The sequence below is a fragment of the Anser cygnoides genome, chromosome 1 (genome assembly GCF_040182565.1).
Source record: "Anser cygnoides isolate HZ-2024a breed goose chromosome 1, Taihu_goose_T2T_genome, whole genome shotgun sequence".
In the NCBI taxonomy this organism is placed as follows: Eukaryota; Metazoa; Chordata; class Aves; order Anseriformes; family Anatidae; genus Anser; species Anser cygnoides.
The window spans coordinates 189,494,386-189,517,413 of NC_089873.1; the positions used below are offsets into that span (position 1 = coordinate 189,494,386).

Sequence of the window (23,028 nt, forward strand, 5' to 3'; positions counted from 1 at the left end):
AAAATTCCCTTTGTCTCTTCTCAGTTGTGGTGCATGCTTGAGATGTTAAAGCTGGCACTGTCAGTCTTTAAAGTAATGTTTGAGATCTATTTACTCATTAACTTTCAAATGCAGGACACTTTCAAAACCTTTTCCTAAGGGCATCCCTGTGTTCTGTTTCAGAGAGTTACTGTTGTTTTCCCACCTACCCTGAAGGGCTGTTTACGATACAATCTCTCCCTTTTAATCCTCTTTTCCTTTCATGTCGAACAAACAGCGTTAAACAGAACACAAGGGGAAAAGACAGATCTCACACATTATAATCAGCTATATTTAACTGAAGAAAAGAAATGCTTTGCAATTAGAGCTCTCGTTTTGTAAATTAACACTCAAGAAGCTTTTTTCCTATGCGTTTTCCAGATAAAACCTCCCTTCTTCCAAGCCCCCAGTTTGTATTGGCGGTAGCTCAGATAAAGGGTTGTTAGGGCTTGATCCCGTGAATCGATGCACACGCCGTACAGTGACAGGGCTTCCACAAAAAGGATTTCTCTGTGGAGACCCTGCACAGAGGGAGGCGCACGCAGAAGCGTGGGCAGTATTGACGTGTTGAGCTGTGACAGAAAACATTACTTTTCAAAACTGGCCGTTTTCTCTGGTGCTTTTTCACAGGATGCCTTGATTTCTCTGTCTCCTTATATCTGGGCAGTTCAGGACTGTGAATCTGTTGGGCTTCACAACAGTGTGAGACTCCACTTTATCCAGGCCTGAGAGGCAGAGGCCGAGGCTATCGTTTCACGAGCACTTCTAGCAGCACTGCCAACATCAGCAGCCCCTGATTCCCCCTTCCCCTCTCCCACCAGCCACTCACCCCTCAGCTGTGCCATTTCAGTGCTGTGCGTGAAACAAATCACAGAACATGTCCAGGTTAAAAATAGCTGAAAAAGAGAGAGAGGGAGAGAAATGATTTCCAGAACCTGGACTGACATCCTAAATATACATCCAAAGACAATACACCAGAACATTTTACCTCAGATTCAATCTATCCAGCCCCATTAGTAACTTTTACCTTGCTTTTGTACAGGACAGAGAGGTAGAAGTTTCAAAGGTTACTGATTTCCCTGCTAAACTTTGTGAAAACGGTTGGCTGGGCACAGGATAGAGACCTCGGTTAGAGAAATGGGGCCAGCAGCCAACTTGGCTAGTGGTTGCCTGCACGCTGGCTGACCGTGCCGGCGTTAGCTGGTCAGCCTGAACACATGTACCTGCCTGCTGCCCTGCGAAATCTGAGCACGCAGAGGCAGGGGAGCGCTGGGCTTGTTGCTGTGTGCAGGAGGAGCAAGGAGCAAGGGTCACGGACCCATGGGAAACCAGGTGTCACTAGTTCCACTGCTCACAAAGTGATTTGTTTCCCAAAAAAAAGTAAACTTCTACAACCAAGAACTCTTTTGCCACTGAGCCTGTAAATCAAGTGAGCAGTTTCTCCCCCAGTTTGGGAGGAAGCTGCGAGCTCAGCCTTGGATTCCTGTTCAGACTCCAGCAAGCACTTCTGCTTTTAGCGCTCCGAACACCAATGAAAACCACGGATGCTGATTTCTTTCCCATACTCAAATGTCACTCGAAGCCCTTGTTTCTCCTGAATAACTCTTTTAGGCACTTGCTTCAGCTCCGCTCCTACCTGCCTCCTTTTTAATCTACGACAGCTTGCCAAGAGCTCCGCTCCTTTCTCTTTTTTTTTTCATACTCTTCCTGCATCCACTCTGGCTGATCCACGGCCTCAAACTTGGGTGCAGAGCGGTACATAGCAGACGTGTGGCTGCGCAGTGGGCATGCGAACGGAGCCGGGTGGCTGCTTGCCCCTCTTCTTGGGAAGGGAGCAGCCGACAGTCGCCGATGGAAACTGGGTCTGTTCCCATCATGTGTGGGTTCCTATAAGCCTTCGCTTTCCCCGGCAGTGGGAATTATCATCACCACAGGCAGGTCTTGGGCTTCCGCAGGTGGGAAAGCAGGGGTTCGGGGCAGCTGGGGATTTCCTGCTGCGGGAAATCCCCGGGTGGCAATAATCCAGCCTCATGGGCTCCGCGCCATCGCCGCTGCAGACACCCAGGAACGTTTCTGGGAGCTGCACTCGCCGCGATCTGTGTGCGGGTACTTTGGCCTCACCGCAGGCACGGAGGAAGGCGTGATGGGGGAGATCTGAAATGGCTCCTGGTGGATCTGCCCGCAGCAACTCACTGCCGCCGCGCGCCCGTGGGTCCACTCCAGTCCCCGTGCTGGGGGTCAGCTCAGCTCCTGCGAGAGGAGGGGCTTCACACACAGCTCCTAGCACTGATTTCACTTCCCAAACTAGGTTCTGCAGGGATTTTTTTCCCCCTTCAAATGGAAGAGTATAGCCGCTGTGTAGAGGTGCTGAGGTGCAACGTGAAGCAGCCCTAACGCAGAAGCTAGGGCTGGAGGGCTGGGAAGGAGTCCTTCGGTGACAGAAGATCCCATCCCTTCTCCTCACCAGGCGCAGGGGTATAGGAGGTGCTTGGGAGCCCTTACCACAGAGAGAAGCTGTCCATACATTGCTGTGATGGTAGGATCTGGTGTTATCCTCAGGCAACTACCGAATTTGGGGAAGTGGTGGCAGGGGGGCACGATCAGAAAGCTGGCAGAAGCAGCATAACTGGTGTATCAAAGGCCCTCTTTCTCTCCCCCGTCCGCATTTTAACAGTACCCTATTTTATTCTACGTGTCAGTAAACAACAAAATCATTACTGATAAAACTTGCCCTAAGCAACAAGACACATGTGAACAATAAAGCACTAAGAGCCACATTTTCAGAAGTGTGTGTGCAGAAATGTCTCTGGTACAATGTATAAGCAGCATGTGGCCTGGATGTGGCAAGCAGCGACGGGAGAGGAAAAGGGGAACAGATGGAACCTGTATATGAGTGACAAGAGCGGACGTAAGCTCAGATCAAGTTTTGCAGTATGCAGAGGCTGAGCTTGAAAAGCCTGAAATAATAACCACATTTTAAGGAGGACTGTATCAGTGGGGCACGCAGATAAGCGCGCCGAACGGGAAAGCTGCAGAGGACACAGCAGTGGAGACGATGATATATGCACAGCACATGAGAGATCGGGTCTGACGGGCCGGCCACGCATGCAATCAAAGGTGTGCACGTTTTAGAAACATCAGCCTCCCTGAAACCTCGGTGAGCTCGCAGGGAAACATCAGGAAACGATAAGTCAGGGTCAGAAAGGTCTGAGAATTCCACACAGCTGAAATAAAGATTGAGCAAGGGGAATTAACATCAAGAAATGAGATTCAGATGTTTAAAGCCGATTGTCTGAGCCGAGTTAATATAATGCACCATGTTTCACTTCAAAACGTTGGGATCGTGCAGCTGGGGAGCCCTTCCCAGGGTTGTGAAATGCGGCAGCCTGCTGCAGCTGAGAAGGCCTGGATACGAGCAGGGTCTAAGCGATGAGCTGGGATTAGAGCCTTTACTAGCCCAGCCTAATTTTACTATTTCCACGGGCTACTGGCACAGAAAAGAAACCCAGCAGCAAGGCCATATGAAGCTCTGATCTTTGCATATTCCAGACTTGCCTTCTCTCTCCATCCATCTCCCCATGAGCTGAGGATGCTTGCTCTCTTTTTGTAACCGTGAAGCACTCTGACGATCAGCACCCCTCGCTCTCTTACTTTCAGCATTTTCAGGTGAACATCTGTTCAGCTATCCCATCTTGCCAAGGGAAATCATCCCACCGTCCTTCCCTCCACCAAACCTAGCGCTGAAGTTCACTGCTCTAGAAATTGTATTTACAAACCTGCAACAGTGTGACCCGATCGCATTTTCACTCTTTACACACGCACAGAGGGAAGCCTTTACCTGCATTAACGCAGTCCAGCACTGCGACCACCTGGGTGGGACACGGCAAGTCCCCAAGACCTGCGTACATTCAGTGGAGAACCAAACCTTTCGATTCTGGTAGATCTCAGAAGGGTTTGTACCAACTTACACATACGGCATAAGCTCCTTCAGCCTAGCAAAGGAATCCAAGAGCCTGAAAGTGCCTGCCTGAAAACCACACCTCGCAGGGAGCGAGGAGAGGATCCCATTGTTAAGGGGGTGTTGCAGCCTGGCAATTCCTTTGGTTCGGAGCTTTGTCAAATTCATTGCTGGTGGGAGTGGCTCTTCCCTGGGACGAGACAACACGCTCAGCAGTCCTTGGATGAGAAGCTAATTAACTGAAGACGAATGTAGGTGCTGTAACAATACTCCTCCGTGCATTATCTGTTCATGGTAACCACTTCTTGACTGGGGGGTGTTGTACAGAAAAAATAGACAAAACAGATATTAAGATCTCAGATCCCAGATCTTTTTCCCCGCTCTACTCATACGTGTTTTCATGGCAGCTCTACACACGTCATGCTGTTCCGGGCCAAAACTCTCTCTGGTACATCCCTGGTGAAGCTAAAGACAAATTTGGCACCGTGATTTATGTTGTAAACAAAACAGACCAGGGTGTGTTCTCTTGCCCTTTGGCAAGTGGCACAGCGGAGCTCCTCTGCAGGGCAAGCTCCCCTCCTGCAGCCACCCCCCAGACAAAAAAGGCTGGTTTTGTCCAGGCCTGGAGGAACAGCATCTCGGGAGAGCTCAGAGGCAAAGGCCAAGCCTTGCCAGGGTATGTGTGAGCAGCAAAACAGCGTGGCTGCCCCGCTTGAACCCAGGATACGTATGGCCAGCACAAAGCATCTCGAGCACCTGCTGATTTCGGACGACTCCAGGTAGAGTTCAGGGTCTCTGAGCATTTCACGCCGAAGCACACAGCCTGGATTCTCCGCCTGAGCTATGGGAAGTCGGCTGGGTTCTGCTCCATCGCTGATTGCTCACAATTTCCCTTCGAAGCTCCTTCCTATTTCCTTTTTAGACACGCGTAATACCTAGAGAGGCTGCGCAAACTTACCAGAACGGTGACAAGAGATGACACCCTTACCACAGCGAAGCTTTTACCGTACACAGTCAGCACGGAAGCAGAACGAGGCACATCTGGGCCAAGCGCTCCGTGATGTCTGCACCGCGCGGGTAGCTGCTGGCTACCTGAGGTGTGTGTGCACAGCCCCGACCCCTCCGGGAGCTCCTCAGGACTCAGCCTTGAGATCTCCAACCCATATGGCTCCCAGCCATATCTGGTAGAGTGCCAGTGGAGCCTGTGGCTCCGTCCTGCCTGGCTGCAGCTGTGCACAGGAGCCACCGACATCTCCAGTGGCTCCTCTCACCCCACTCCATCAGCACAGAGGACTTGGTGCCACCACCATCGCAGCGGTGCAGGCACCTAAACAAGGCAGGGATTTTACCCTCCTTTGCTTTCCCCCTGCCCACCATATTGCACCTGCCATGAGAATGACCCAAACTATCCAGCGATGTCACGCAACAGCCGCAAAAAAGCTCAGAACAGGCAAATTCCCTGTGGAAATCACCCGAGCAGTGAGCTTGTCTCCATGCTTAGAGGAACATCCCTGAGCAGTTGCTTCTCTTCCAGGCCCACTGGCTAACCACATTATGGGAGCTTTGGGATAAGAATTGTGTTACTTGTTGCTCTGATCCAGGAAGGCTCTGCGGTACGTTGGCATGTCTCGGGGTTGTTGCAATTAAAATGATTGCTAATTTCATGCGGGAGGCATTTTCAGGCATTGCGTTTTTACAGACGGCTTTAGCGGGGTCCACCCTGGCCACCAGAGTCACAACACAAAGAAATCAATAAACACCTTGGCATGGTGCTTTCCTTGCCTCAGTTTGCATCAGATTTGTTTACAGTCTGTGGGCCAGGAGAAAAGGGTCATTTATAACAAGCTTTGCCTGCGTTTTAGGAGTCAGCAACTTTGACAAATTCTTGACACGGCTTGCAGGCACCGCTGAGACTCTATCTTCCGCCTGCTGCAGGAAGCTGGTCACTGTATCAAAGATCAAAGTTGCTCGCACCATCACAGGAAGGTTATGCACAAGCAGAAAGGAACTACAGATGCTTGTATTTGGATGCAAGGTTTTGCTGCTGTGCACGTATCGGTCTCTAAATTTGACCATAAACCGCTTGAATCAATTCAGAAGAAAACACTTGCTGCAGTACCACCCAGCTTACTCACAGACTAATTCTCCTGTTGCAGAGACAAGACGCTCCATTATCAAGATGTTTGATACGACTCTGAAAAGATGGGTTTATCTAAAATTGCATTAGAGGCTTATTCAGAGAATGTAATGACCTTAAGTGGCTGTGCTTTAAAAAGGCTAACAAAAGAGTACATGAGCTCAAATGGGCACACATTGCAGGGAAGTAATTTCCCTCTGTTACACATACAGCATCTGTGGAACAGGCAAATGTTTATCGGGAACCGAAGCTCATCAAATCAGTTAATTATTTCGTGGAGCTGAACGAAGGGAAGGCTTTCTGTATACCTCCCGAAATCACGGATGTAGATGGGCCCTTTTCAGAAGTCGTTCCTGCAGCCGAGCGCTGCTGGGATAAAGCAGAGCGAGGAATTACTGTGCAGAAACTTTTAGTCAGCTCTGGCAGTTTTCATGCAAACCTCACTGTTGCAGGAGTCACATGCCTAACTGCTGCCGGACTGACACAGAAGAAAAGACGGGCGGAGGAACGCAGCCAAGTGTGTCTCCTCTCTCTTCTCTCTCCTCCCCTCCATTAAACGATAGGAAATCTGAGAAAAGACAAATAAGCCAGGTTTTAAAACCGTTTCAGCGCCTCTCGCAGGCTCTTGCACACAAACAGCGTTCACAAGCGTTTGGGGCTTATTTCCTTTCATTTCTGCATCCCCGTTCTGTTCTGGTTTACTATTCTCCAGCTCCCTGTACAAACAGGATCTTTCCTCAACAATGTTCTGCCACATCATCTTCCTTCCTTTGTATACAGGCTGAAGCCGTGTGTTACGCGCCGCGCCGCTTCCTAAGGCACCTCGTTTCTCAACGCTAGCGAAAAAAGAAAAAAAAACAGGAACCAAAAGCAAAGCAGCAGCAGCACACTAAACTCGCGCCGCAGCTTAAAATCGAACCCTGGAAAGTTTCCGATTCGAGATGACTTTTCAGCTAACGGATTCGTCTCGTTCAGCGCCTCGTGTGCTGCACGGTGCAATCCGCCCAAGTGCGCCCCTCCTGCAAGGTCCGTGCCACCCTTTTTGAACAAGGGTGGCGAAAAGCGAAGCCAGCCGAGCCGAGTGCTTCTCTGTTAACCTCTTTTCTCCTCTCTCTTTGCCTGATTTTTTTTTGCTCTGAGGAGATTAGATAGCATGTCTTCGGGGAGAGGAGAAAACCGCAGGGCGCGCTGCAGATTGCACAAACGCTCTTGTTATTCTGAGGCCTGAAGAAACAAGGAAGGAAGCTTGAGGCTGGTGGTTTGGCAGGTGTGAGGCCTTTTTTTACACAGACATCTGTTTTAAGTGGTAGCTCTGGGCTCAGGGATGAGCAGGGAACGCCTGTCATCCCCACCCCTGCACTGCGCGGTGGCACGAGGGGTTTCGGGCTCCCGAAGAAGCAATGCCTCCATGCCACCCGCTTGCTCGAGCTGTGCTTCTGGACCCTGCCCTGTCGTGTTTGTACGGTAGGGCTGTAAAGGGAGAGAATTCCTCCCTGCAAAGCGACAACTGGCTGATGCAGCTGTTCCTCTGATGCATTAGGCAGAGGTTCGTGCTGCTGCATTGGCACTCACAAAATGGATGAGGGCGAGCACAAAATGGGTGAAGGAGAAGGCAGAACGCTCAGCTCGACGCAGAGACCTGCTGAAAACGGTTTGGATGCTGCCACACATACCACATCAAAATTAACTTTTCTAATCCCACGAGATCATTTCTAGTGGTTTGGGTAACGCTGCTGGTAATCCTTTTACAGTTCTGAATGAACTGCTTCCTTTGGCAGGGTGCTAAGACACACTCTGCTAAGTCTTGCACCGAGCTTGGAGGAATTCATTAGTCTTTGGCAGTTTTTACTCGCTGAATAACATATCTGTGATCCCCCACCTGATAAACAATCTGGAAAAGAACCGCAGTTTTTAGGGCTGGATCCTGCTCTGCTACAACACGTGTGGGGAGGAAAAGGGGCTTTGCATAATATCCTCTCCAGCGGGGATTCTCTGGGGCAAGCAGCCTTGAGCCACATTGTTATTCTAAATGACAATAGGCTCTTTCTCCTGCAGCTCACTGCCGACTTTAATGAACGCTTAGCAACTTAATTATCTTTAAAACTGCTACTGCTCTGTTAAAGATTGCTGGAATTGGTCAGTGAATTTAAAAGTTACCAGGGGAAGGGCAGCCGCAGGGGAAGGCACACACCGAAACACTTGGATACAGCTGCCATGCGACCACAGAAGCCTCATTTCCATAAGAAATCAAGCTGAAGCCATTTCAAGGTGAGGGACTGTGGTTAATCACCCCTGACAAACTCATTCATACATCCCCAAACTCGTCTCCTTGTCCACTGACAAGGAGAGTCGGCCAAGTACAGCCGCAGCTTGGGGAAGAGCAGAACTACAGCTACGCCATGGGCTTCAGAGTATCATGGAATTATAGGATGGGTTGGGTTGGAAGGGACCTTAAAGCCCACCCAGTTCCACCCCCTGCCATGGGCAGGGACACCTCCCACCAGACCAGGTTGCCCAAAGCCCCATCCAGCCTGGCCCTGAACACCTCCAGGGATGGGGCATCCACAGCTTCTCTGGGCAGCCTGTGCCAGGACCTCACCACTCTCTGAGGGAAGAATTTCCTCCTAACATCTCATCTACCTCTCCCCTCTTTTAATTTAAAACCATTCCCCCTTGTCCTGTCATTATCTGAGTAGAAATTCACGGGAGCTGCTGTGTGTGCTGGCGTGTCCTGAGGTTTCACAGCATCGTGCTGGCTCAGAGTACTGGGGACGTGGTGGCATAGCTCAGCTCCTGGCTGCTCACCTGCAAAGGACGGGATAAGATCTGCTGGTGTCCACAGCAGGATAAACAAAATACCGGAGAAGTGAAGGGCGAGGCAACGTTTTGTCGTTCTTGGAAGACAGGATTTCTGACACGAGGCGACCGGCTGTCCTGTGGTCTCTGGAGCCACCCTGTCACCTGTGAGGAGCAGGTAGAAATCTAGTAGAAATCTAATAACCTTTGGAGTTTGACTCCAAAATATGCAAAATAAAAATAAATATTTATTTATAATTTACAATATATATAATCTTATTTATAACGTATACTATAAATAAATAAAAATACGAAAAGAAAGCCCCACAATGAAGCCTGGCATTCCAGTTTTGGTATCTTAATTTTTAAATTTTTTTGGTATCTTAATTTTTTTCCTTTATCCTTTTTTTTTTTAATATATATATATTTTATTTTTTTAATTTGAAAACTTTCAGCATGACAGCAAACTGAGCCTTCCCAGCTCACGTGGCAGCACAGCCTAACCGCGCCGGTAAGCGGTGAATAGACGCCTCGCTCCAGCGTGGCCCTAAATTGTACCACTAACATGTGGTTGCAGTCAGACAACACATCCAGGAGGAAATGGCACCTTGTTACTTCCCAGATTATCTGCTCCCTATGGGGTAAATATCCTCGGCATCGCATCGGGGTTTAGCAGCAACGTTCCTATTAAAGTAAATGGGATTGGAGTGAGGGTAAATCCAAGTGCGCGGCGCTGGGATGTTACACCTATAAATCTTCTGCGTCTTACGCTAGCTGCTTTACTCGCTGACAAAAGACAAGTGTTTGCTGCCAGTGCAGGGTTCATAAAGCACAAAAGGAGGGTGTGTGTTCTGCATTGCTTCCTGTAACGCCGACTGCAGCTACAGCGAGGAAGCACGAAGCAGGAAGAAGCGAGGGGATTCCTCAGCTCCTCGGCGGCTGCAGCCTGGTTAGAGGAAGGAATTCAGCTTTTCAGTCGCAAAGTTTGCATTTCACTTCGGCTACATGGTGATAAAGTTACTTCTACAACAACAGCTACCGTAGCCAGAGAGCACCGTAGGCAACAGCTACCTTATGGGCCCCTTCCAGGTTACTGGTCTTGTGCTAAGCATTTTTTTCTGAAAACCTCGTTTATTTTCCATGTGTCTATCCCATTGTGGTGGTGGTCGGCAAGCGCCTCAGTTTACTGAGCAGCAATGGCTTGGACAGGCCCTTTCCTTCGGAGAGCTACCTTAAAACAAATAACTTGTGTGACTTTGGAAAAAAATTGCCTGCTCTCCAGTAGGCGTCCTTGCAGGGCTTATAGGATAAATGCAAGCTCCATGTGCAGGATACATAACCCAGCGGTCTGTGTCACCTCACTAGATGGCGTGTGGCTACGCCTGGCACAAGGGGAGACGAGGGAAGACTTGATTCATTGCGTACCTGGCTTCAGCATGGTCCTGCCTCTGCTGTGTATTTAAAAATGTGGACCTACAAGTTAACATTTCAGGGGTGAGAACTGAATTTCCAAGATCAGGGATGCCCACTTAAATGAGCTTTGTATTCAACGAGCTGAAACTTTGGCCTGAAGAGCCCACATGAACCAGGAGTGGAGCGAGGCTGGTAGAAAAGAGGTTTATGGACCCAACCCGTCTCAAAGGGAAAACATGCTTCCCGAGACACGAGCTCTACCAATCTGAAACAGGCGCCTGAAGGAGGGCTTATGTGTCTGCTTTCTACAGCTCGGCCAGCTGGTCTAATAAAAGGCCTTATCTCTTCCTATAAATCCTGCCTTGCTTATAGCCTGACATCATTACTGCTGCAGCACCACTGAAACGATATCCAAAACTTTGTACCATTATTTTAAAGGCAAGCCATAAAGGTTAATTTGCGCTCTCCCTCTCTCTCTGGTGCAAACCCCGGTGTGGCTGCCCTCTTTTGTTCTTGAATTAACTATTTATGCCAGCCGCTTTGGAGGAGAACAAGACCCTAGCTCTGCCCTGAGGCACTTAGTCTCTCGGGATAACGCCAGATCACCCTCACGTGCAGTATGAATCTGCTCCTTTCTGCTCGTGAAAACAGGCATTAAACCTTCAAGGTCTCGAGATGAACTGCAGAAGTAACTGGATCCAGTGAAGATGCTGCTGGTTCCTGAACCCACACTGGACCACGGGCCCCTGGGAAGCTCTCAGGCTGCTTCCTGAGAGCGAAGCTGCGTGAATGTGCAGTTTCACAACTGGCCTAAGCTGACCTACCCTGGGCTCCTGCCAGAAGGCAGCTCCCCCAGCCGGCCGCACGCCCTCGCTCTCTCCCCTGTGCTGACACTTGTGCTTCTTTGGCTGCGCGGCCCGTGGCACCGGGGGCCGCTTGGTCTCGGAGCAATCCTCCCTCCTTGTTCTCCCTTCCGTAGGGTTAATCTGCAGGACGTTCAGCGTGCTGGCTGGCTGAGTGGCCGTGTGGATGCCAGGGCTGGCCCAAGGAGATGTGGTGGGCGCGAGACCGGCCCTTCTGGCAGCAGCGTCGACTTCAGCCGCTGGGCACCGCTGGGGCTGTGAACCCGAAATGGGTTTCTGAGGCACCTCGCAAACCCCCAAAGCCATGGGGGGTCAGGGCCGGCAGCTGCCTTGGGATAGGATGCAAACATTCCTCCGTGCCTTTGAACATAGAGAGAAGGGGGTTAACAGCCATCTGTTAAAGAACAGTGCCATGCATCTGATATACACGTAACCGAGGGGTTTTCCTGTGGTATTTGGGCCTAAGGTGCTTACGGTTTTATTATCCAGCCATGCACCAACCTTCCTCTCCAGCTCCAGCAAGGCAAGCACTAGATTTAACACCCGACACACCACGGTTGTAGCTACAACAGCACTTTGCAGTCTGGCTCTTATCGGTCAGCAGCGCCATAACATGGGCAACGCACTCTCCAGGGAACAAAGTGACAGCCAAAATCGAGTGGCTTCCCATGTTGTTTAAGGCTGATGGTGGTTTAGGATGGGAGATGTATTGTGATGGGTGCCTGGGGAGGGCATCTGGTGACGTGCCAGTGATGCAGCTGCACGGGGAGCCATGCAGAGCTCACTTTCCCTTATCGCAGTGCTCACGCTGTGATAAAGGAAAACTGGGGCAAGCGCTGGCACCTGGCTGAACAAGGCCCCCCAGGCGTTCCCTGAAGCAGGAGCTCATTCCTCCCTTGCTGTGTCAGGTTTGTGTAGGCACTGTAAGAGGAAGCTGCACGGTAGGACGAGTTCTACCAGGGCTTACCCACAGCAGCCCCTCCAGTAACCTTCCCCTGAAGCCAAGGCGGATTAGAGACAAGACGATAATGGGAGAGAAAATCGGGGTCACAGGATGGTTTATAATCAGTTCTGTAGGAGAGGTAGGTCACCACCTATCTTTCTTATTTCTTCTTATTCTAATTCCATTAAATTCACCTTGGTGTCTTTGATCAGCTCGCTCAGCAAAGCTGGCCTCTGAACGCGGTTGTCCCAGCTAATCCATTTGGTTCCCATTTCCCCGTGCCATCACTCACAGTTAGTAAGCTGAAACATCTGGATGAACCCAGAGAAGCGATGTCCTTGCCGTCTGTATTCCAAACAGCCTGTGCTCTGACAGTCACTGCACATACAACACTGCACTTAGCCACCAGTGCCCTCTCAGCTTAGGCTCCTGGGTCTGGGTCCTATTCTGCCGTTCTTTCATTCAATCGCTATTGGGCTCCCAGGGTTTAAAGCTCCCTTACTTTCATTATATTCTGTTTGAATTCCAAAACTGTTCATACGCTTCTCTCCCTCTAGTAAACTTACAGCAATGAGTAGGGATCCCATTAAGAAAGATAGGTTTGGGCTATAGAGAAATGCTGCCAACTACTGTAACAGGAAAACACTACAGCTCCCTTTTGCCCAGAAATAACATTTTCTTGCCATGGGTAAATAGCTATTACGGTTCTTCTGGGAGCAATAATCACAGTCCTTTTCTTCTCCAAAAGGAGCATGCAGTCCTGCAGAGGAGCTGATTTCTCCGAGGCACGTCCACGCTGCGTCTGCCACCGGACAGGAGTGCGGGGAGCAGAGGGCAAGGAGCATGGCAGAGCAGGGAGCCGAGAGGGACGCTCAGGGGAAGTCACTCCTGCAAGAGGACCACATGACAGAAACCAAAAAAAAGCTGTTCCCCCTCTGCATGGCACGCACAGCGCTTTGCCTGGGCTCCTCTCTGCCTGGGAAAGGATCTTATCTTGGTTTCTGCTCCCTCTCCTCCGTGCCCAGGAACCTGTAATTCTAAAAGCTGAGTCTGCTCATGTGGACGCCTGCGGAGAGGCAGGCGGTGTCCTGGTGTTCAGGAGATCAAGACGCCATCTCATTTCGGTGTCCTGACGCACGCTGCCTTGCCTCTTCCATTTCCCCTGCCAGCTTTATTTCACATCCTGATCAGGAACAGCACAGGGTGATGGTGTCCTGGTGTCACTGTGCTTTCAGAGCACCTGGTGAACAATTCCTTCGAGCTTGAGTTTCCAAGTACAAAATGACAGTAAAACAAGGAGAGTAAAGCCATTTATCAAACTCAGTTATACCACGAAGAGAGAAATTGATACCATAATCAGAAGCTAGCCCTCCAGCTACTTTCAGTCTTCTGTGAGCTCTGCCCATAGGACTTCTTTCCTCCCCAAAATGCGTTGTTCTTGATCTTCCTGACTTTAATGAGGTGTCAGCCTGTAGTAATTTCAAGGCAGCTTCTCCAGCTCCATTAGTATCAATCTACCTTGAGAAGAACATTGGCCTCATTAGGCTTTAGTTTGTTTCCTGCCCCACCGTTCATCAGCTAAAGGATGGCTGTGATAACACCTAAGAAATAACGCGTCTCGTGCTTAGAGCCAAAAATCAGGACAAGCGAATCCAGTCCCAGCCACTGACAAGAGATGAATCCCTGCCCCTTTTGGTTTTTTCATTTTCCTGTCTGTAATGGGAGCAACGCTGAGATCTGTTACAGTGGAGTCAGGATTAATGCTTCAGTTTGTAGGATGGTTTGAAATGGTCAAAGAACATCTCAACAAAAGTACGAAGCACTGCTAAAGGGCCCTAAACAAGCACTTTCTGACCTGACACTGCACAGCTGGTCTCCAGTCTGGTCTACCAAAAAATAAGCCCTGATTTGGCTGAACTATTTATTACAGAAGCATAAATTAAATAAATTAATTAACAAACGGACAAACAACAACAACAAAAACACAACTCTTTCAAAAGAGTCTGCTTGTTTCTATATCTCAAATTTGGGTTAATGTGAGAACACCAAATGTATGGCCACAAGCAGAGCTCACGGAAGACTCTGAGACCTTTCTATATCTACACATAATGCTTAGTGCAATATGGCCCAGATCTCTAAGGCCAAGAAGCTGTCTAAGGTCTGTTGCCATAAAAACTACTCATAGATCATGACAACAGCATGAACGAGCAGGTTTCATAACTGACGGGCTAGTCACATCTCGGTAGGCATAAAAACATTTCTTTTCTTGTCACCCAGAGATACGACAACTGATTATACCTGCCTCTTTCGAGTCTTGCTGCAAAACGTGCTTTTTCTGGAGGGGCTCTTCAGCACGAAATGGTGTGCTGTAGGACAGGCGGCTCTTCCTAGCGTGAGGCCCTGGCTCTGGGGCTGCAGGTTGCTGCTGTCAGCAGGAAAACACATTTAAGGTATACCCATCTCCCTTCATAGCCCGTGCTGAGCGCTTCCACATCCCACCGAACCCGAACACTGTTCCTCCTCCAGGTGGCTCTGGCAAAGAGCAGGATCTCGAGCGTGAAGCGGGTTACCTGGTGAAGTAAGGGACTGGCGTGTTTGAGCAGCTCCTCGGCACTGTCCCCTCTTCAGCACCACGGGGAGCTGTGCGGTGTGCGTGGCTCCTCAGCACTGACCTGGCAGGGGCCGGGGAGCACTTCTGGGCATAGGGCCTGGTTCCTTCCCTCCTACAGCCGTGGCTGCGTTTACGCTGGGTCTTTGGGAAGCACAGAAACCCAACCTAGGAAACGTGGCTCATATTCCTAGCAGACGATGCTGAAGCAGGAAATGCCTTAAATATATATCTGGCCTTGCAGCAGGGAATACCAGAACCCCAGCCTCACGCAAGGCACTGCGATACGCATGTCCTCTGCTCGTCCAGAGCTGCTCCCACGTCGTCTGTGCGCCTTGCAGCTCGGCCTCCCCGGGGAACGCTGTGTTTGCTGCTACATTTGCACACCAGCCAGCAGCTTGTTTTCTGCTCTGTGAATGCAACTGGCATGCTCTGCTGGTACGTTTCGGAGGGGATAACGCCGTCCTTTTTCCTGCTGTTGATTGTTTACCGGAGGTGCCTCCTTTCTGACAAACAAAAGGGATGGATTCTGGGCAATTTAGCAATAATCAAGAGCAGGATGGCTTTACAATATGCACAGCACAGTGCGTAGGGCTCCACAAAAGCCTGGAACACCAGGCAGCTTGCAGCAAGCCTTGGGCTCGCAGAAGCTGAGCCGTTACAGCGCCCCGCTAATGGTAATGGCAACAAACTTTGTCTGCCCTGCAAATCACAGTGTGTAGAAACCTCCCAACTGGTGGTGGAACAACAGAACGGGAAGCCTATGACATAAAACACTTGAAAGGGAAGCCTTAGGGTACGTTTAGCACAGAGTGGGTACTCCTTATGGGACTATTTAAAAAAAAAACATGGACAACTTTTGCCTACCAGTGTAGCTCTGTCAAAGTCAACACAACACAGACATCGAGACTTCACGCAGACGAAGTTTGCTCAGGTACAGAAGAGCAGAGAAGACCTCCCACGTGGATCAGTCATCCGGCTCTGACCCTTGGCACAGAAATCCTTCAGAGATCTTTTGGGGTTTCTTTTTTCGTTTGACAGACAGCTGACAAGCGAAATGGGATGTGTGTCTCCTGGCAGGGTTTATTTCATGCCAGAGCTGCGGGGTGGCATGCTTCCTACCTGCGGTGCAGCCCCAGGTGCTCCTGCAGCAGGGCCTGGGTGGTTGTTAGTCTTGGGATAAGCTAAACCACTTCGGGTAATTTGTCGTAGCCCTAGATACAGGCCTAATTAGAGGCTGCGTGAAGGGATAGCCCAAAGCCAGCAGAGAAACCTCTAATGTACAGCCTGCACCAAAGGAATGGGAGCTGCGTGGGTAGAGCTCATTGATCAAACGGGGATATTTAACTTGGGGGTGTCCACTTGTGAGTTAACCACCTTAGGACCCCTTTTTAAGTCACAGAGAAATTGGCATTTTTAGCAGGCATTAGGAATTCACACTCAGTTGGGCTAAATCGTGCCTCGCAAGCTCCTGCTGCTCTCCGCTGACAATAAAGGCAGTCAGGCACGACCAGCCCACAGGTAAATGTCTGTTAGGAGCGCTGGGTGAGATAAATCCCCTTTCACACGTCTTTGTTTTGACACGGGGATGCTACACGCTACGGGGCTGCTGCCAGGAGCAGGGCTACGGCGGGTGCCTGGCGTGCAGGAACAGAGAGACACGGTGACAGACACAGCAAAACCCTTTGGGAACGCGGCCACTGAAGCAACCATGACTTCATTAGACTTGCTCAAGATGCCCTCTAGCCTAGACCTTTCACCTCATTTAATGTTTTCTTGGCCTCGATCACTCATAATTCTGAAATGAGAGAAAAAAATAAAGGAAAAAAAAAATCTTGTTTCGACTCCGGTTTTCAAACTGAGGCCGTTTGATTTGGAAGGCTGCATTGAAGTCTGTGCTACTGATTGATTTCAGGTTTATTATATTTTCCCCTTTGAAACATGCTACAGTAAAAAAAAAAGTCTGTACACTTTGTCGTTTTTCATGTAGCCCCCTCCCCCCCCCCTTTTTTTTTTTCCAATCTTAGCAAATGCTCAGTCTTTTCCACTTCAATAGCTTGAAATTCTCCCCTGGGAACCCTAAGCTCTTTAAATATTTTTAGGTTGCCAGATTTCTTATGTTCTCTCTCCAGGAAGCCAATTTTGTTTCTAAGCTCTTGAGAGTAGTCCAGCTTCATCTTTTGCGCACTCACTGCATCACAATAAAATGCTGCCTAATTGCTGCCTCAGCTGAGTCCCAAAGGTGCTGGGGTTTGTCTCTAGGCTACAGTTGTGGACAATAAACTCTTCTCAGACTGGAGTTAAGCCTTTTTATTATTTAAATCTGAGTCATGTAAAATTAGTTTACTAGCAAGTAACCCGCAAAGATCTGGTATGGAAAGAAACTCCCACATATTGTTTTCCAACAGGATGAGAGAACGATCAGATAGAAAGATCTGCAAGCAGCCCGTAATACGAGACGTAGAAAGACCAACGTTTAATTCAGCCAAAAAGACACGAGAGCGTTTCCGTGAGACTAGCAGTTACTCTCAGACCTCAGCTGTTTGGTGCTCTTTAGCTTCAAATTGAAACTGGTGGTATTAAAAAAACTCCCTTTTCTTTTCCTCTAGCTTATCCATAACCTGAAATGCTATGAAAGAGGGAAAGGCAGCTGTGGATAACAAATGCCAGATGAGCAAGAGCTTTCTTTTCTCAGGCTAGCACAACAGCCGGAGCACTCACTGAACATCCAGCAAGAAAATCATCAAGAACATACTAAGACTGGGTGGCCACATCTCCATTAAGCTTGAGAAGACTCCTGCGGCAAGGGGAAAGTGGACAATATAGGGAGAGAGAATGAACGAATCCCCTTTTCCTCACCAGGACCATATTCAGCCATCCTCAAGAGCAAAAGATGACAGCTGTAAACTGCATACACACGCATTTTCTCCCTTTGTGTTCTTTTTTTAATCTGTATTTTAAGGTGTTTATGTTGTAGAATATAGCTTCTAATGATAGTGCATACTCCAAGGACAATACAGCAGAAAGACTTCTCGATTATTCTCTGAGACTGCAATTTCTCAAGACAACACTTGTCTTTAGGTGCACTGGGTGCTGTAGACCCAAATCCACAGCCTTAACTAGGCAAAAAATGAAGCTGGAAGAGATCTCTCCATTTTCTCCAAAAGGTTAGGCTGGCCTTTAATCAGAAAAGGACAAAGATAGAGGGGACGTGACAAGTCTTTGCAGCGGTCTTGGCAGCACACCTGTAACCTGGGACACTCACCAGTGAGGAGAGCACACATCCACGTCAGGACGAGCTGATTCAAAGGGCTCTCGTATGGCTCGTTTCGTCAGCACAGAGTACGTGCATAAAAGGCAGATGGATCCCTCTGCGGTGACTGCAAGGAGACTGCTAACTACACACAGCACACTCGCTGCGCGACGACCCCTCCTGTTGCTGGGGTCTCTCATTCCTCGGTTAGATTCGTCTCGATCGCTTCTCGAGAACACAGCGGCAGGCACGATGCGGGCCGCAGAGCCGTCACTACTAACAGTGACGCATAAAGCAGGAAGGATGTGCAGGTCTGAAGTCGATTTTGGCAGACAGCAGTCAGGGAAGCTAGGACACGATTTCAGCCTTATTCAGATCAAGGGGAAACTTGCCACTGATGTCAGTGGGACGAAGACTTCGCTCCACGTGTCTGACTGTAATCCGAGAACGCGTATTCTGCAAGTCCTGGAGCCTCGGTGAAAATGGGACCCCACAGAGCTCATCTCGGATTCATTGCCTGAAATAAAACTACAAGGATTTGGGGTCTCTTTTTAGTTATCTGTAAAACAAGCATGATAATACTTTGAGTGCTAAACAATACAAGGTGTGTAGGAAGAGAAAATATCTTTTATTAGGCCAACTGATATAGCTGGGGAAAAGGAGACAAGCTTTCAGGCTTGCCTGAAGTGCTTTGAGATGCTCTGATGAAAGGTGTTAGAGCTGTGCAAGGGATCATTAAATTACATTCTTCCTCTCTCTGGAAATCATTTAGTGATATTTCAAAGGAAAGATGCTGTACAGAAATAACCAATTTCTATTGCAAATTCTGTCTGGAGCTAAATATCTTCCTTCCTCTCTCTTTATGAACTAATCTAAAGAAAAATATGTTTCAAATTAACATGTTAAGGATATTTTTGTGGTATACCGTATAGTCCTGAGAATCGTGCTGTATTAAAGGTAACTTGCAAGATCCTGGAGCATATTTCTGTACACACAAATAAAATGGCTGGATTTGTGTTTAAAATTAGAAAGTGAAGAAACTCAGTGAAAACAGCAAGGGGGGAAAAAAGGGAAGATAAGATACAAAAATTACATTATGCTTGTAAAAACTGCCTAACAAGTCTCAACATTTTCGCTGTTTAGTGTAGCCATCGTGCCTTCGAGAGCAGTGAACCAGTCAGAGGCCAGAAAAGAGTGAGAGAAACAATCCAATTCTTAATCCCCTCCTCCCCCCGATGTATCAGGAAGGACAGAACGAACTGGGATTGCTCAACCTGAGCTAGTGCTGAGTGACGGACTAACAACATAATGGTATTGCAATTGTAAGCGTACCAGGAAATATCAGTGCTCCCGTGGAGTTACTGGATAACGGAGATTACCGGGGGCCGGGAAAGGGCAGGTGAGAGCAGGCGTTGGTTTGGTTTAGTTTCTAAATTCAAGTAATGCGGAACGAAGAGGAAGCTCCAGGGCCCCAGTGTCACCTTGTCCTACAGCATCCATTAGAGTGTGGTGGACAGGAACAGGAACAGTCCAGGATCAGGTCAAACTGGCCGCAGGACAGAGGGCTGAGGGAGGGCTGAGATGGAGAAAGACCTTCCTCCTCCCCCAGCCCAGTCTCCAGACCTTAACTCCACTTACACTTTATCTGAGAGGCTTAACTGCGCATAAATCCTGCTAGTATCACAACAGTGCTTTATTTCAGTGTCAAGATACAAACGATGTCAAGAATAGAGGAAACTGGAGGGAAGTGGGAATAATAATCTCCAAATACACAGAAAGTAGTCATAAAGAAGAATGAAACAGACTGCTACTTGTGTCCATTAGCTTACAAGCAATGGAGTTAAACTGCAGTTAAAGACATTTACATTAGACAGTTGCCCAGGATTAAGGAAAATAAATATAAACTGTCCAGAGAAACAGTGAAATTTTCATTGCTGGGATGTGTAAAAAAAAAAAACATAAATAAACATTACCAAAAGTTTTGCTATTGATGATTGTCCACTGAAGCAGAGAATAGGCTTGGTGATTTGTTTGAGAAGGGTTACAGTGTGTGACCGGGTTTTCCTGGATGTATTCTCTGTTTCACTCTGGAAGATACTGCTGAAGATTTTCCGTTTGTGCGAGGTTTTGAGATTCATTCCTCTGAAAATATTTGTCTAAGACTGGAGGGGCCATTTATCTTCTGAAGTGCCTGTTCCTCTCCGCTGATCACAGACGCAATTGCAGATGACTGGCTTAGTGCGGACACCTACTTCTTGAATCCATAAAGTCAGATGAGACAATTCCCACCCTTAATAGCAAACTGTGTCCTTTTTAATATATTCCTAGATATAACACTCACACCTCCATTATTCACTCCAGCTATAATTACTTGTTTTGCATGGATGAGGTGGCACCCAGAACACATAACCATGATGTTATTTATTGTCCTGTATTAGTAATTTTATCACATTACACTTGGATGCCATATGGTACCATCAAGAATACAATAAAAGTTTCCTATGCAACATATGAAAGCTTCCATACAACAATTAAATATAACCTACTCCACTTTTACACTCCCTTCCTACGGAGAATATCACTGAATTACATGGTATCTCAGTGAGGAGAATTTTATTTTTAGATCTAAGAGCCAGCCAAAGCTCTGTTGAGTTGCAGGTAGAGCTATTAACCAGGGATGCAAGCGGCTTTATTTCAGCAGCATGTATGAAATGTTCAGATGCTTGTGATACATGGCATTAACCACTTCTGTTCTCAAAATTTGTTTACAATTACAGTTAATCCGTCTGAACCTATGTAGTTATATTGTACACATTCCTCCGCGAGACTAAACTGGGCACGTAGACATCTACACTGAGTCTACAGAGCAATAAGAGGGAACAAGTTTGAGCATCCACTTGTCCCCACTGCTTAACTGTTTGCGTTCTCCTTGGGAATCTGTCGAGGTACATCTCCTACCTTCAGGATAAGGCATGGATCTCGGGATTACTCCCAAGCAGAAATAAGGCCACAAACTTTATATTTGGATCCCTCAGATCCATGTTGTTGTCCAACACTATTCTAGTAGACTCAGCAAACCCCCTACCCAGATGCCCTCACTTGTATCACAGGTCATATAATACATACGTTTCATTTCAAGCTATAACAACATCACTCTGATAGGTTGTTGTACAGCCCTCACATATCACAATGTAAGCTGAAAAACACATTAAAATAATAATTCTGCTCCAGGGCTAGGAGGATGCCTCAAGCTCCAGGTTAGAGGGCTGTGTGTCATGGAAAGGACACTGTAGCAGTGCTAAGCAGCTGGGTGTGAGCCAGTGATTCTTGAGGAATGTCTTCAGTCTTACTTACATGGAGAAGGACCAGAAAGAGGTGAGATTTCAGCTACAAGAAGCAATTAGCCAGGTCATGTCGTAGATAAATGCATATGGAATGTCATAGATAAATATGTAACTAAACAATCTCTTCACAGGTTATTAAGAAGCCTATCCTGATGGCTACACAACTTTAAAAAGCAGCGCCCCAGATACCATGTAAAATTATTAACCATTACAAGCCATTAACCATTCTCTCAGCTCATTGGGTCTGTGGCCAGCGTTCCTAATTGTTTTAAAAGCATACTGTTTTAAAACACGATAGTTAATTCTATACCAACGTTAATCTTAACTGCTAGAGACTGCAAAAGTGTCCCAGCAGTAGTCACCGGCAGCAGTAAATCCCTCTGAACTGGAAGGGCTTTTAATAATCAGAAAATGAAGTTTTAGTCTGTCACATGTTTGCGGCTGAGCGTGAGTGTAGTCTGTGGTGCTGTGTACGAGGACCAGTGGGTGGGATTCAGCTGGCCCAACGCCGCTATTTCACGTCTGACAAAGGCAGCCTGCCTCTCTCCGCAGTCACGGCCTTACAGAACTGCTTCGTTTTCGTCATACAGCAGGTATCTAGCAGAGGTTGTTTGAAGCACCACCCAAAAGGTCAGGTTTTCCAGCGATCTTGAAAGGAATCTAAGGCGGCTAGCTTGTGTGCAGGTATCTGCACTGTAAATCATTAAATTTAGGTAAATTGCATTGAGTGTGTCTCTGACGAAACGTCAGCAGCTCTTGGCTGAAGGACAGGTAACTTCTGCTACTCAACCCTGACTGCAGTTGCTCTGTGTTAGCGGCTACCCCGTGCTTTTACGTTAATTTCTAAACTTCAGCAGACCTTTTCATGGTACATTTGTAAATCCTGTAAGCTACTCTGGTTGTAAATGATGGCCATTGTTACGTGAATAACACAGACATAAGGTTAGCTTATCTCTTTCACACAGTGATGCAAACTATAACAGACCTCCAGGATATTTGTGAAACACGAATGGTATAAAAATCACATATACAAACAGACATGCTTTGATAAAGGACGTAGTCTCCTTTCCTTAAATCCTGAAGCTGAATAGATCTTTTTCTTGGTAGGACGCTTGGCAGACAGGTCCCAGAGCTTGATTAATTGCTGCCTCTTGCTGAAGCTCCTTGCTGCCTCGGCTATGTAGGTTTAACTGTTTACAAGATCGTACAACGCACCAGATCAGAGATGTGGTCTGGGTGAAAAGCAACGACTTCTTTCTCAGGGTGCCTTTTAATCCAGCTGATTTCACCAGCCTATCCGGCAGTGCCGCTGCACAAACAGCCGTACCAGCACAAGCAACAGAGTGATAAGCAAAAGCAAGAACAAGTGTTGAGGGGTGGAGATCAGCTAACTTGGTTTTGTTGCCAAGGAAAAGATGCAAAGAATAGCACAGAACAGCTCTCAAAGTTGAAGAGGCTCCTCCAGATGATAATTCAGAGCAGAAGCCTCGCTAACATAGTCTGAATTGCTCCCTGGAGGAGCCTCTCTCACTCCTTCAACTATGCAAGGCATCTAGGGAGACAAGCCTCCTAATTTAGGCATGTAAGTTAGATGTTTAAACGTATGCAGTGAATATTTCCCCCGAGAATGTGAATGGGATGTTATAATAATTTGAAATATGTTTAACCGAAGCTATGATAACGATGTCTGTTCTT

The 23,028-nt window shown here is 47.9% G+C and overlaps 1 protein-coding gene across 40 annotated transcripts in view; it reads right to left on the reverse strand.

Moving 5' to 3' along the window:
- LOC106041153 (uncharacterized) overlaps positions 1-23,028 on the reverse strand; it is a 56,071-nt gene that overhangs the window by 26,876 nt on the left and 6,167 nt on the right. For 9 of the 40 annotated variants that reach the window (XR_010828309.1, XR_010828310.1, XR_010828308.1 and 6 more), the window contains exons 3-5: positions 11,147-11,545; positions 8,919-9,074; positions 848-914 (exon numbers count right to left, since the gene is read on the reverse strand). Coding sequence is in view for 2 of the 40 variants with exons in the window: in XM_066989726.1 (XP_066845827.1) it covers positions 848-914; positions 8,919-9,074; positions 11,147-11,491 (568 nt within the window). In the remaining 38 variants the exon portion in view is untranslated. The other 31 variants (XR_010828316.1, XR_010828315.1, XR_010828318.1 and 28 more) reach the window with 20 other exon arrangements.